The 14,087-nt window shown below is 33.6% G+C and overlaps 3 protein-coding genes across 4 annotated transcripts; 1 reads left to right on the top strand and 2 right to left on the bottom strand.

The window, feature by feature from the left end:
• Positions 1–313: 313 nt before the first annotated feature.
• On the bottom strand, positions 314–2,501 carry LOC110627085 (GDT1-like protein 4). 2 transcript variants are annotated; one of them, XM_021773330.2, is made up of 12 exons: positions 2,142–2,501; positions 2,001–2,069; positions 1,865–1,924; positions 1,735–1,782; positions 1,548–1,639; positions 1,414–1,450; positions 1,189–1,236; positions 1,052–1,120; positions 915–959; positions 775–826; positions 606–678; positions 314–487 (listed from the first exon to the last, which is right to left on the bottom strand). In XM_021773330.2, exons 1-12 carry the CDS (start codon positions 2,163–2,165, stop codon positions 400–402), a joined length of 705 nt encoding a protein of 234 aa, XP_021629022.1. In that variant the 5' UTR covers positions 2,166–2,501; the 3' UTR covers positions 314–399. The 2 variants fall into 2 exon arrangements, with proteins under 2 accessions (XP_021629022.1, XP_021629030.1); XM_021773338.2 differs by having other exon boundaries at positions 765–826; positions 2,142–2,489.
• Positions 2,502–4,793: 2,292 nt separating this feature from the next.
• LOC110631104 (14-3-3-like protein A) lies at positions 4,794–7,852 on the bottom strand. Its single transcript, XM_021778825.2, has 5 exons — positions 7,694–7,852; positions 6,362–6,876; positions 6,054–6,176; positions 5,494–5,610; positions 4,794–5,062 (listed from the first exon to the last, which is right to left on the bottom strand). The coding sequence occupies exons 2-5, from the start codon at positions 6,845–6,847 to the stop codon at positions 4,994–4,996; spliced, it is 795 nt and encodes a 264-aa protein (XP_021634517.1). The 5' UTR covers positions 6,848–6,876; positions 7,694–7,852; the 3' UTR covers positions 4,794–4,993.
• A 579-nt stretch (positions 7,853–8,431) lies between these two features.
• On the top strand, positions 8,432–13,488 carry LOC110631115 (uncharacterized protein DDB_G0275933). Its single transcript, XM_021778837.2, has 3 exons — positions 8,432–8,636; positions 8,814–8,961; positions 13,050–13,488. Exons 1-3 carry the CDS (start codon positions 8,582–8,584, stop codon positions 13,126–13,128), a joined length of 282 nt encoding a protein of 93 aa, XP_021634529.1. The 5' UTR covers positions 8,432–8,581; the 3' UTR covers positions 13,129–13,488.
• The last annotated feature ends 599 nt before the right edge of the window (positions 13,489–14,087 follow it).

Below are 14,087 nucleotides of genomic sequence, written 5' to 3' on the forward strand. Positions count from 1 at the left end.
ACACTGGAAGCACTGATCATGATACAACTCCTTAGTTGCCGTATTTGTTGCTCCTCTGTGATGAGATGTTCAAGAGAAGACAACCTAGTTTGATTGCCATGGGCAACGAACAGCAGAGGTCTAGCCCTCTGTTGTTATCTGAATCTGATTACAGAATTTATAGCCTTGTATTTTTTTGTGGTATAACATCGAATCTACTCTTTAATATAAAATGCTTTCGAGTATTTATTTAGGATGAAATTTTAGAGCAGAGTGCTGAACCACTCATCCGTAATCATGGTCTTGTATTTAAATACCAAGACACTTTCAAATGTATAATAAAACTGAACTTGAAAATTTTGAGAATAATGTAGTAACATAGTTTCTGGAGCGAATTAAAGCATACAACTGTGTCAAGAATTATTTGATATAGAACATGTCCTTAACTTGGGGAAAGTAAAGATTGAACACCAAAAGCCAGAAAGAGAAATCCTCCCAAAATTGTGACCTGCAACCAAAGGCACAAGCTATCAGCTTTACATTTATATCACCAATTAATATATTTGTATATCTATATATCCAGAGATGTGAATCTCTGAAGTTGGCAGGGACAACAGGAGAGTTACCAGTCTCTCGGATATTCTTGAGGCCAAGCTCTTTCCACCCAGAACAGCTGCCACTGTGCAGATTGCTTGTCCCCTGATAAAAGATAATCAGATGCTTTACTTTGTCTGAAAATCTGCTAATTAACGATAATAAGATTAATGACAATGGCAACATCATACAGTACTCCACCCATAATAACTCCGAAAACGTCCTCATCTGCTGCCAACCCAATTGTTGCTAGCTGCATAAGACAGTTTAATGTGATTTTGATTTTCTTCCAATACAGTACAAGTTCCAGGAACAAACTGATGGCTAACTGGGAAGGATACCTGACTCTTATCACCCCATTCTCCAAAAAATGTGAGGGAAAATGCCTGTTTTCAAGACAAAGCGAAAATGGAAAATGTCGGTGTCTATTACAGAACAGTTATACATGGTTATGTTAGGATTGAGATTGTACTCAAACCTTCAAGAAAACAGGCGAGACGAAACGTGTGAGAAATGGCTTGTGTTGCTTCTTCAAATTCTCATCTTCCTGGAAAAAAATTGACTCAATAAAACCACACACTACATAAGAGTCAACGAAGTAGTTTGTTATCCAACCTTAGAAATTGCTTTTGATTTTGCAGCACTTGTCTTTAAGTCCTTTTCCTATCTCATTACAAAACTCGAATTAAGTCAAACAATCAACCAAGGAAAATTAAGCAAAAATGCTTGAGGAGAATGGAGAACAGGTGTTGCAGTTCTGTGATTTTTCATTTCTTGTGTATGCGAGAGGTAGAGAACCTCTGTTTGCTGTGTGAGAAAAAATCCAACAACAGGACTTACCAATTCCTTTTCAACTTCTTCCAGTTCTTCATTGTCACTGTAAATGGAAAATCAAAGCTTAATTAAAATTCTCCAGTGAGAACGAAAACAACTTCAACTAATAACTTTCAAATATCAACTAGAGAAAGAATTACTCATCATCTTCTGTGAATCCTTCCCACAAAGAACGAAGACCAAAGCCAAAGAAGAGTAGGGTTGTGATATGATGTGTCCATTTCTCGGAGAGCTGCAGAATTTGGAATCCAATACTAACTCTTCACAATGCATTAGTGCCAATAGAAGTTAAATCATTCCTATGCGGATAAATTACTAAATTATTACCAGAGTTGGTGCAGCCCAACCAAGCAGAGCAGAGATAATAGTCGTAGCCTGCAGTTCAACAGCAATACTCACACAGGACATTTAACAAACTAAAAGGAAACATGAAGATGGAGTCTGTATATATCCTTACAATCACAGAAACCAGGCAGCCTAACAAGACACTCTTCCTTGGATACCGCATTGCCAAGATCTTACAACATGCAGAAGACAGATTCAGAAGCAGATGTAGAAAACTTGGATTGATTTTATTTAACAATATTACTTACTGCAGCAACACAAAACGTCCGATCTCCCAATTCTGAAAGAATCGTCATGGCAATGGACTTGGGGAATCCCTGTTACAGGGAATGCATGATCAGAAGAGAAGACTAAAAAGATAGAATTTTTGGACAGGAAGAAGATAATACCTGTGATGTTAGAATACTGAGCATTTTCTGTTGCTAAGATAAGCTGCAGAAGCCACCAAAACAGTGAAGAGAACTGAGCAGTTGAGTTGAGAGTAATTGTCTGAGAGTTGACAAAATGAAGCTGATTGAAACCTCGTAAAACTTAATTAGCGTACAGCGCGAATCAAGAGCATATTGTCTCTTGTTCAACTAGTTCAGGCGTTCAATCTTAGCTGAGGAAGTAACCATGTGAGGGAGGCCACATCCATCACTGTACCTGCTCTCCAGATAATATTATTCAAATCCTTAAAATTTAGCAAAAAATAAAAAGTTGTATGATCCCATCTCATTCTTTGATATTGTAAGCCCACATCGATAGCCATTTATCATTTTTTTTCATGCCAATTTTACGAAATTTCTACAACGCTCTTAAACTTTGCGATGATATATATATATATATATAGCCATCCATGATTTTTCGGAAAAAAGAAAAAGGGAGAAATGCATCAATTTTCATAATATCTACTCTTGAATCTAGTTCCTGAATAAGATTCTCTAGATTAAGTACCGGTATTTCATTTTTGGTGATTTAAAATAAAATAATATATATTTTATTATAAAAACTAATCAAATTTTTTATAATGTTTTATTATTTTACGGATTTTATATAATTTCAATTAAAAATATTTAAATTATTTTTAATCATCAATTATATGACCAAATATTAATTATATAATAATGTATTTTTAGTTGTTATTTATATTTTTTTTTGAATTGAAAATTGAGAATGAAGAGAGATTAAAATTTGAAATTTTTGATATTTATTCAAATACATTTACTATCATACTAAATCTGTGAATGTATTTATTATTTATATTTATCTTTTAATTAAATACCATATAGTAAAAAATACATAAATGATAGTATAATATTATTATATATTAAACACTATATATAATATAATTTTAATTATAATAATTTTATTATTTTTATTGTTATTTTAATATTATCAATTTAGCATTAACAGTTTTAGTCTGATAGTAATTGCATATAAGTAAATACGAGAGATCTCATATTTTACTCTCTCAATTTCTAATTTTTAATAAAAAAAATCAATAAAATAATTTAATAATATAAATTTACACATATTTATATTACATTTATGATCCTCATTCGAAATTCAAAAAAATACTATAATTAAAAAAATCAACTCACCTTTTTTTTAATCAGAAAATCAACTCACCTTTAAAAGTCTATTTTTAATTTTTTATACGTTAGTTACTAAATTATTTAAAAAATAAAATATAAAAAACTAAAATTATAATAATATGTAGCAAATTGCAGTGCCAATCAAGAACTAATTTGATTAGCTTTTTTTTTTTATTAGTTTTTTCTACTGTTGAAAGCGGATGACATTTCACATTTGACATCTCAAAGTTCAAATCTCCCAGCCAATAAAATATTTCCTAAAATCTCCCAACCGCTAAAATATTGCCTCGTCTTCACAATGGAAAAGAGAAAACTACCTCCCATTACAGTAGCTTATCGGTTAGGCACTGTGCCTCCTTTGTAATATCAAAGAACAAATTGTAGTAGAATGATCAATTTTATTAATCACAACGAAACTCATTTACCATAAAACAATACTAACTAGAATATAAATTAATTAGCTAGAGAAAAATAATTATTTCAATGAAATTATTAAATTATTTAAACTAATTTTCATTTATTTTAAATAAAGATATTGCTATGACAGGATGACAATAAAATAATAACAGAAGCAGTGTTTTTTTTTTTTTAAATTAATTACTAGACTATAATGTATATGGTTAGAATCTTAATATAACAACATAAAAAATAATAGCAAATAAATAGAAATGTAATTGAATCGAGTCAAAACTTTGAAGAGTTCAAGTTTGATTTGTTAAAATTTTTTTAAATTCAAAGTGAATTTTACTCGTTTCGAACTCGAGCCGAATATTCAAAAGGTTTTATCGAATTTAATTTCGAATAGGTTTAATTTTAAATAGTTCCCGAGTAGTTTAATTTATTTATATATATAATGAGTTTTTAAAATTAATAAATTTAAAATTAAAATAATTTTAATTAAATAAATATATTTACAAATTAATTCGTAAACTTATAAAGATGAATTTTTAAATCTTAATATCCAAATATATACAAGTTTAAGAGTGTAACTAAACTATATAGAGCTGAATTTTAAAAAATTTAAATTTGACTCATGAAAGCATATGCACGGTTTAAATTTATTTATCTTATAATAATAATCTCACAGCTTAGTTAACAAGACTCTTCACAAGTCTATTCGTGCGCTTGCTCATGAACTCAAAAACGAGTCGCAAGTCTATTCGTGCGCTTGCTCATGAACTCAAAAACGAGTCGAACTCACGAGTCTTAACGAACATGGCGCTCAAATTTGACTCGTTTACCAAACTAGCCTAAAAATTAAGTTCGATCTTGACTCGTTTAGAAATCGAATCGAGCTTAGTTGAGCTTTCATCGAACCAAATCTCAAATAACTCACAAACAATTTGATTCATTTACACCCCTACAAATAAATAGCTAGCAAGGCTAAGCTGATATAAAGAATTGTGTGGGGTATGCGGTATGGAAATTCCTAGTTTCAACATCATCACATGGAAGAACTTGAGCAATAAGAAATACCAACTTCCATTCTAAAATCAATAGTAGAAGGTTGATAATTGCCAGAACATTTCAATCCTCAGTGCACAGCAGCACTCAGAATTACCAAATTCATCAAGCAATCCAAGCTACAACCACCAGATGATGGCATCTACTCAGAAGTCACAAGATATAGAAGTACACATTACACGTCCTACGAATTTAACTCATCACTGTTGCGGCTGTCCCTCGCCTGATTCCCGTTTTGATGCATCCTTGATCTCATCCCCAGCTTCGTCCTGAAATCAAATTAGTCAATACATTAAGCATAAGCAGCGGATAATCCAACAAATAAATAAATAACAGGTGCTACAGTTGCTCACACACAAGCAACTGACTAGTAACACATCTAGAGCCACTACCTCTCACAGCAATCTACCGCGATGCTTGATAAGCCAGGTTTTGCATTTTTATATTAGACTTTTGGCTTTCTAGGTATGCTGAACCAGTTTAGTATCAACAAGGAATAATGCTTATTAGATCTAGGACAAAGATACAAACCTAGTCCAATCCCATATTCAATGTTAAAAATTGCATACAAGATTATCTAACAAAATACTCTACGTGCAAAAATGCATCACATTATCCGCCTAAATATGTTAATTTATTTATCTAACAGTTACTTTAAAGGATATTAAGTCCTATTTATCAGGCCAACATGTTCACCTACCGTGATATCAGAAGTCCAGAGCGTCAGATTGTCTCGGAGAAGTTGCATGATCAATGTACTATCCTTGTAAGATTCCTCACCCAATGTATCCAGCTCAGAAATAGCCTCATCAAAGGCCTGTTCAGATATAAATATAGCAGTTAACACAAAGTAATTCTAAATGTCAGAACTTAGAAAGGTTTTATCAACCTATAGAAGAACATGACGCCAAACACCTAGTTTATCCATAGAGACCGTTCATATTTTAGGGAGAAAAAAAATATGGGCTAAGATCAGGAAAAAAAGGTGGATCAACTGAAAAACGGCAGTCAGTATGGTTTGCTTGCATAAAATTCACAGCATTAGACAGACAAGATTCCATATTAGCTTCAAAACTATTACCCAAAGTCAATGAAATATAGTGCACACTCAGGTAAACAACTCCAAAAGAACTAAAGAAAACATTAAGCATTGTAATTTAATCAAAATGATGAAGAGGAATAGGAAGCAAATGCATAATTCAAACAAATGAGTTATGCAGACTAATTGATATAGCATGAGACAAGGTTGCACAATAATACCTGCTTTGCTAGATTACAAGCACGGTCAGGTGAATTTAGGATCTCATAATAGAACACGGAGAAGTTAAGGGCAAGCCCAAGCCTTATTGGGTGGGTAGGAGCGAGATCAGCAAGGGCAATATCCTGTATTTACATAGATAAATAAATAAATCACAGAAACATATTGCAACTGTATAAAAGCACAAAGACCTACAGCACAAACGAGAACTGAAGCAATATCAACGTTAATTTTAAGAGGCGGAAGAGGACTGGAAAAAGTCAAAGAGGCGGCAAAAGAACAAGACACAACATCACATTTGATTACCAACCTGGGCAGACTTGTATGCCAACAAAGTACTCTCAGCAGCTTCCTTCCTCTCAGCTGCAGTCTTGAACTCCGCAAGATACCGGTGATAATCACCCTTCATCTTGAGGTAGAATACCTTAGACTCAGCAGATGAGGCAGAGGGAATGAGATGCGACTCAAGGAGGCTCAAGATCCCATCACAAATCTTGCTCAGCTCAGCTTCAATCTTACCTCTGTACTCCTTAATTATTGACACGTGATCCTCATTTCCTCTGCTCTCTTCCTTCTGCTCAATGGAAGAGATTATCCTCCATGAAGCCCTTCTAGCCCCAATGACGTTCTTGTAAGCGACAGAGAGAAGATTCCTTTCCTCCACAGTTAGCTCCTCCACATCCACTGTCTTTGCAACCTTTTCCATAAACTCCACCATTTCCTCATAACGTTCAGCCTGTTCAGCCAACTTGGCCATGTAGACATTTTCCTCACGTGATGATTCAGTGGGCAACATCCTTGATATATCAAACTAAAACGTAATTTCTGCATGATAATTCCCAAGACAAACATCATTAGAATAATCCAAACGTTGTCAATTGCAATCATATCTCAACAGCTAAATCAAGATATAAGTAACAAGCAAGCATCCGTCAAACAAATTACCAAACAACACCGCACTTGGAAAATTGATCTGTTTCACTTAATTTTCTTTCTGAGATCAGGTCAAATACATAAATTAAGCTTGTCGGGAGGGAAATCCACAAGTGTCATCTTAATAATAATAAAAATTCAAACTCCATAACTTAATTCCTTTTATTTATTTTTTAAAAGATTTTTTCAAAAAAAAAAAAAAGAACCACCAAAATTTTTTTATTCAAAGACCTAAGTTAAGAAAAAAAAGCCCAAAGCAAAAAATATATATATATATATACCAAAGTCAACTATCAGTCCATTTAGTTTCTCCAACATTTACCACCACCCTAACAAATCAAAGCCCGATTTCTTGAAGCGAAATGAAGATGAAAAGCCTAATGTCAAACTATAGTTCCCTTTCACAACCCCCTCCCTGCACCTCCGCCATCCGCAACCTACTTTATCAGTAACCGAAGAGACCACAAAACCAAACAAAGAAACCTAAAAACCAACTCCTCTTCGTTACAAAGAAAATCTCTCAAGTAAACTATGAAAAAACTACACATCAAAGAAACATCTCAGAACCCTAAAATCATCGAATCAGGTCAAAGCATACAATCAAAAAATAAAAGAAATAAAATAATCCACAAAAAGAAAAACAAAACAAACCACGAGATCTAAAGCACGAGATCAATAAAAGCAAAGAAACTAAAATGAATAAGATTACCTTGGAAATGTTTTGGAATTGGGATGAATTGATGAAGAGTTCACACTCGTCCGTCAAAGTGAATATGGAAACAAGAAGGGAATAGGATATTTAAAAGTGGAGGTCACGAGGAGAGGGGTCCAGTAGAAAGGTGACAAGTGGTGGGTGGCGGAGATTCAATGAAGTTTATAGACGAAGGAAACAAGCAGAGTTTGACCATCAGCGCGCCCTAACCACGCACACTATAAGCTTATGTCGCAAAGGGCCCTGAACCGTGCTACATCAAATCCAATCCAAGCCAATCATCTTTGCCCTAGTGGGCCTTCTCTTCGACGCTGATTAAGAATGAGTAAGCACAATAATTTTCACGCTCTTGTTTTGACTTGCAAATTACGCATCATTATTACTTCTTTTTCATTTTTATTTTTTTTTTAATTTTTATTATTCTCATCTTTAATATTTTGGCATGTTAAAAATTAATTTAAGAATACTATAAAAGTTATATTATTCAATCAAAAATTTTATTTGTGATTAAATATATTTTTACTCAATTTAAACAATAAAAATAATTTCAGAATAATAAATTAAAAAATTAATCAGTACCGATCAAATTTTATTTTTATTTTTTATTATCATTTCCAAAATTAAACATTTTTTTATTACAAAAATGCCTGGGCTTCTTTTTCAAAAAATAAAATAAAATGCCTGGGCTTCAGTTTGGGCTCAAAGCTCGGATCCAAGTTTCAAACGGATGGTGGCCGGGTCGTATCTGACTCGCGTCGCCAATCCAAGCAGCCAGCGACTCAGTTGATCTCTCTTCTCTCTGCAACGGGACGTCGGGAAGTTCGTGGTTATCGAATTAACTTCTGGACATTGTCATCGGGAGACGGAAAAGAGAAAGCCTTCCAGATGGGCTACATACAGGAAGCACGTGAAAATCACGTGAAGAAGAAGGTCGAAGAAGGTACTACTACTCTCACTATTCCACTAAACCCTAGTAAAACCCGCTTTAATTCCTGGAATTTGAGTTTCTTTTTTTTTTTTTTTTTAAAGTTCGAAGTCAAATGAATTGTAAATTTCAGAATTTATGGTATTATGGATTTTGGCTTGAAATGAGTAGGATCTGCATTGCATTTTGCAGCTTTGAGAAGCAAAATGAAGCAGAAGGCACTTAAAGAATGTGACCAGTTCACTTCGAAGTACGCGCAATGTGCCTCTGGAAGAACCCTTTCTGTTGTTTGGCAGTGTCGAAAACAGGCTAAAGAACTCAATAACTGCCTACATCAATAGTAAGTTTTGCTTTTTCTGTAATCACATACACCCCCCTTTGATTTCTTCTCTTGTTGTTGAGTTCTTTTTCTTTCTTTCGTTTTGGGGACATTTTGCAATATATATTTTTTATGTGTATAGATTATTAAATGCCAAGTTGTAGATTATATTGTTCTATTTACTTCATTTTCACCATGCATGGTGGCTTGCTGCCTAATTTTTTGCATGTCTTAGTGATATGTTTTCCGACTATATCAAATTTAGTATTGTTGGAACTTAAGAGCTCAACTACCGCACCATGACAGATAGCGACCCATGAATGGCTGTTGTGTTCTTAGGTACGGAAATTAATTAACATTCTAAGTCTAACAGATTTTTAGATGGATATGTTGTAGTTATAATTGTTTTGTAGTCATTTTTACAACAGTGAGTTTGAAGAGCATGGTTATTACTTTATAAAGCATTCCTTTCATGCTAAATGTATATGAAGTCTTCTTTTTGGATGTCAGTCTGAGATTACAGTTTTCTAATGGTGCTTCACCTCTTACCAATGAGATAATGACGTTGTGGGAAGTTTCTTCAAATTGACATATTGCTGATAGTTTATTGATTGCATAATGTATAAGCACATATAGTTTTTCTGTTTTGGGTTTGTAATTACTGTTTCTCTATTGCATCATGACTCATGGGTTCCTAAAGGGCCAGAGATTCATGGAAGGAGTCACAGTAATGACTATGTACCTAGTAATCTGTAGTCTATATGTGTACTGTCTCCTAATTTTAGTGTTTTCTTCTTGAAATTATCAAATAGTTGTTGCTTATGTTAGTAGAGATGCATCAAGATTTTTGGGAAGTGCTACTGTAGTATAGTCATCTATAATTTTTGCAAATTCGTAACCAATATGTTTTGTAATTGCTACCAAGAGGCAAGAAGCTGTGTTTAAGCTACTGGAGCAAAAGAAATTAGTCATGGTCTAGAAGCAAGTTTGCTAGAGTGAACTATAGGGGTGATTGCCCTAAGGTCTTTTTGGGTTACCCAAAATAAGAACACATTTGTGCCTGATTTTTAACATTAAAAAAGAAGTGAAAAGAACAATAGGCTGGCGTATAACTTGGAGCCTTGAAGCGACTGGGTGGACTTGATTGATGTCACCCACCTATAACTGGAAGAGGGGCAAATCCTCTCGCGTTGTGTTGCATCTGAGGCGCTCCTTTATAGCAATGGGCCCTTTCATCTGGCTTTAGTTTGTCCATGATGTGCTTAGGAATTGGTGGCCAAGAGTAGGGGTGCAATTAGTTGGTTCAGTTTTAAACTGAACTAAACTAACCGAAAGAGCAAAATCTAAAATTATGGAAATTACACCAAAATACAGAGGAAATCAGACTGAATCTAATGAAAATTGTTTGATTCATTTGTTTTGGCTACTCCCTGCACCCTCATCAACATGGTTGTCAAACTCTCTCTTCTAATCCAGGATCGATGAAAGGCTAAAATCATAAGAGTGTACAACTTACTTAAACACATACATGCATGCATATACATGTACACATGCATGCATATACATGTACACATGCATGCATATACATGTACACATGCATGCATATACATGTACACATGCGTATACATATACATATACACATACATATATATACATATATATGAAAAACATAAAAAGGTTTGAAGAAGAACTCTCTAATATTTTGATAAATTTAATTCTCAAATTACTTTAATTTTAAATTTTATATTTTGTTCACTATTAAAATTAAACCTATGTACATGCATAACCTTCATACTTGAAAATATGGTTTCAAGTTTTCAAACTTTGAAATGATATAAATACAAATAATAAAAAAGTTTGATGAATAATATATAGAAATTAGATTAGATTTATAATAGTAACAATATAATAAAAAGTTGTGCAAAATATTATAAAAATATTATAATAGATGTGCATAATAATTATGATAAGATAAGTAATAGTCATTAATAAATTAAAAGATAATCTTTTAAATTTGGAAATTTCAAATAGATAAAATCGTAAGATCATGTAACCATAAACTTGTAAAATCGTGTTATTTTCAAATTTGATTTCACTATTTAAGGCCGTGATTTTAGTTTAATTTTACTTGATTTCGATTTTACATATGTTTTTACTCATTTTAGTGATTTTAACTCGTAAAACTGTAAATCATACGAGTTGACTTGCAGTTTTAACAACTATGCTCATCAAACAAAAGGTGAAAGACAAATTCTAAAGTCAAATTTTTTATTACTCATCAACTTAATCAAACAAACCACTATTAGGGGGAAAAAAGAGCAAGCCACTTCAATCTTCGATCAGCATCCAACAACCCTATATCTCCCCACCCACCCCCCCACCCCCCCAAAAAAAAAAGGGAAGCAAAAAAGAAAAGAAAGAAAACCAACAATAAAAATTTTTCAGTAAAACTAGAAATTTAATTGAAAACAACAAGATTCAGTTATTCGATGTCATAGTCAAACCATAGATTTCAATATAACAACAAAAATTTCAGTCATCAACAATCAAGACCTAGCTAAATCTCAAAGAACAAATCTTGACAAATTTGAATGATATATAATAGCTAGCATGAAACTATTAAATAGCTTGGATTAACCATTTTGGATCAAGTGGAAAGTGAGTCCAAAAGTTATTTGGGCCGGTTGGACTGGTCTGTTTCAATTATTATCAGAGCTAACCTGGATCAAAAAATTTGTGCGGAGCTAGTGGACCTACGAGGAAAGGGCTGTTTTAATTATTATCATTGGTATCAGAGTCATCCTGGATCAGAAGAATTATGCAGAGCTAGTGGGTATGCGAGGAAAGAGCTACTGTGTGAGACGAGGTGGAGCCGTCCGAAATACTAGCGAACCATAATACCCAAGAGTCCGGTACTGGTTTAACAATTGTATCCGATTCAGTTGCGATGAGAACGTCGCAAATTTAGCAAGGGAGAGTGTAAAAGTCAGCTAGATGGCAAGGACCAATTGCAAGACTGCTAGATGGCAAGGACCAGCAATGATATCGGTGAATTAAAGTAAATTTTGTTGTGCATGGTCACTTACATTTTATTGCATAAGATAAATCATCTGATCCTATGTGCACTGTGGCTAGCCATGAGAAGTGCTGTTTTGAAGCAACAAATGGTGGGGAGGTGGGACTTTAGGAGAAACGTAGAGGAAGCAGGGGTTGTGGAGGTCTGTTGAGTGTAAGGGCGAGGCAAGATTGAGAGGAAGCGAGGAAAGAGTCTGGATGAAAGGCAAAATGACGAGAAGAAAAAAGAGACTAGTGATGAAGATGAAGAAGAAGAAGAGTATACTCATTGAGAGGGGAGGCGAGATTGGGAGGAAAAACAAGGCATTGAGTCTTTGCATGAAAGACAAAGGTAAATGACAGAAAGGAGGAAAAATTAGGCTCATAGGTGTACAAAACAGACATAGTATTTATACAGAGTTTCAGTAGGTTCCATTAGTTTATTTATTTACTGAATTAGCTGAATTGATAACTAAACCAAACCGATACGCCGAAATTAAAAAAGATTGTTTCAGTTTGATTTTTCTATTAAAACCGAATTCTACTTAACCCAGAGCCATTCCATTTTTTGCCTATTTTGCTGGCCAAGTCCCTACAAAGGTACAACCTCTCCTTGCTGTTTACATGAATAGAGATAGTTATTGTCCTTGGTTTATTAGAAGGGGTGACAAACTTGACTCTTCCTTTTGCTCCAATTGCTAATATATGTATATATACATAATCACACACACATACAAAAATCCTTGTAAAATGAAGGCATGAAATGAAGTGAGCCCTTTATCATGAAATCAGGAATGAGAAGTGTTCATGTTTTTATAAAGATGATATCAATAGGATTGATGGTTGTACTGCATTGCAAGTTTTTATCTACATTCTAAAGTGACCTAGATTTTCGCACTGTCCCAAAATATAAAGTTTCATCGGAAATATAGCCAAGATATGTAACCAGATGGAATTCAAATATCATAGGAAAATACAATGGTTTAGCACATAGTTGAGCTATTTCAATCTCATAATTCATATATCTAAAATAATCATTGTCTTTTCATTGGCAGCACAAATGATGCTGTCTTGGAAGAGATGAAGAAAGAATACATGCTTCAACAAGATGGCAAGGGGTCTGTGAGAACCTAAGCTTCTTCCTGTTGATGATGATGTAACTACCAGAAGAGCATTTGAAGTACAATTGTACTTCCAGTTTAGCCTTTTGAATGACGCATTTGCATCCCGTTCGAGCTTGAACCCTGCCTTTTCTATTGACTTGCATAAAGAACATCTTGTGGATTACAGATTTTGAATTTAAAAGTAGATTTAATATGGGGCAATTGGAATATTTTTGTCTGGAATGTCTGCCTTACCTATAGAAGATGAAGTTCATTTGACCAAATAATGATGGGAGAATTACTATACTAGTATATTCCTAGTTGTTTTTATTATTCATTGGTTAAGTAGTTGAATTTCTATAATTATATTAGTAAATTCCCTTTTTTTTTATTTTGTTTAATATTTAGTTATTCTGATTAGATTTTTAGCTTTTATAAAATATAAATTTAATACTGGAGAATGTAGTCTGAAGTGTAGGAAAAATTTGTAATTTCAACTTTATCCCATTTACCCATTTTTAATCTCTCTCCCCATTGTGTGTATCTCTCCATCTCCTCTCTCATCTCCTCATTTGTAGTCTCCTCTGTTCCCTTTGCATCTCTCTTACCTTCTCACATGCATTTTTGTTCCCCTCTCTTTCTCTCCATTTTGGTTACCCTACCCATAATACACAACAAAAGGCATCCAAATCATCTATAATGCTCCCATTTCCTTGTGCAACTCGAACTTCATCAGTTCACCAATCTCATTACTCCTTTCACTAAAGGAATAATGTGCATGCATCCCTGTTAACGTATTTATCATGTTTCATTTTTTATTCGCATCCCTGTTAACCTATCTATCATGTTTCATTTTAAATTCTCATTCATTCTATCATCGTATGCCAAATGATGCATAACTGTGATTTATTTGATTCAATACTATTTGGAGAGCTCTCGAAGATCTTTTTGAAGTTGATGCAAATTTGACTATTGATTGTAATGATGATA

Source organism: Manihot esculenta, chromosome 1, assembly GCF_001659605.2.
Source record: "Manihot esculenta cultivar AM560-2 chromosome 1, M.esculenta_v8, whole genome shotgun sequence".
NCBI lineage: Eukaryota > Viridiplantae > Streptophyta > Magnoliopsida > Malpighiales > Euphorbiaceae > Manihot > Manihot esculenta.

Coding starts and splice junctions, on each gene's coding strand:
- LOC110627085 (XM_021773330.2), bottom strand. CDS start 2,165: ATGCTCAGTATTCTAACATCACAG. Junction 1,925..2,000: donor GGACGTTTTGTGTTGCTGCA/GTAAGTAATATT, acceptor GCATGTTGTAAG/ATCTTGGCAATGCGGTATCC. Junction 488..605: donor CAAGAATATCCGAGAGACTG/GTAACTCTCCTG, acceptor CTTTGGTTGCAG/GTCACAATTTTGGGAGGATT.
- LOC110631104 (XM_021778825.2), bottom strand. CDS start 6,847: ATGTTGCCCACTGAATCATCACGTGAGGAAAATGTCTACATGGCCAAG. Junction 5,611..6,053: donor CTTGTAATCTAGCAAAGCAG/GTATTATTGTGC, acceptor ATATCTGAACAG/GCCTTTGATGAGGCTATTTC. Junction 5,063..5,493: donor TCTGGACTTCTGATATCACG/GTAGGTGAACAT, acceptor ATTTGATTTCAG/GACGAAGCTGGGGATGAGAT.
- LOC110631115 (XM_021778837.2), top strand. CDS start 8,582: ATGGGCTACATACAGGAAGCACGTGAAAATCACGTGAAGAAGAAGGTC. Junction 8,637..8,813: donor GAAGAAGAAGGTCGAAGAAG/GTACTACTACTC, acceptor TGCATTTTGCAG/CTTTGAGAAGCAAAATGAAG. Junction 8,962..13,049: donor AATAACTGCCTACATCAATA/GTAAGTTTTGCT, acceptor TTTCATTGGCAG/CACAAATGATGCTGTCTTGG.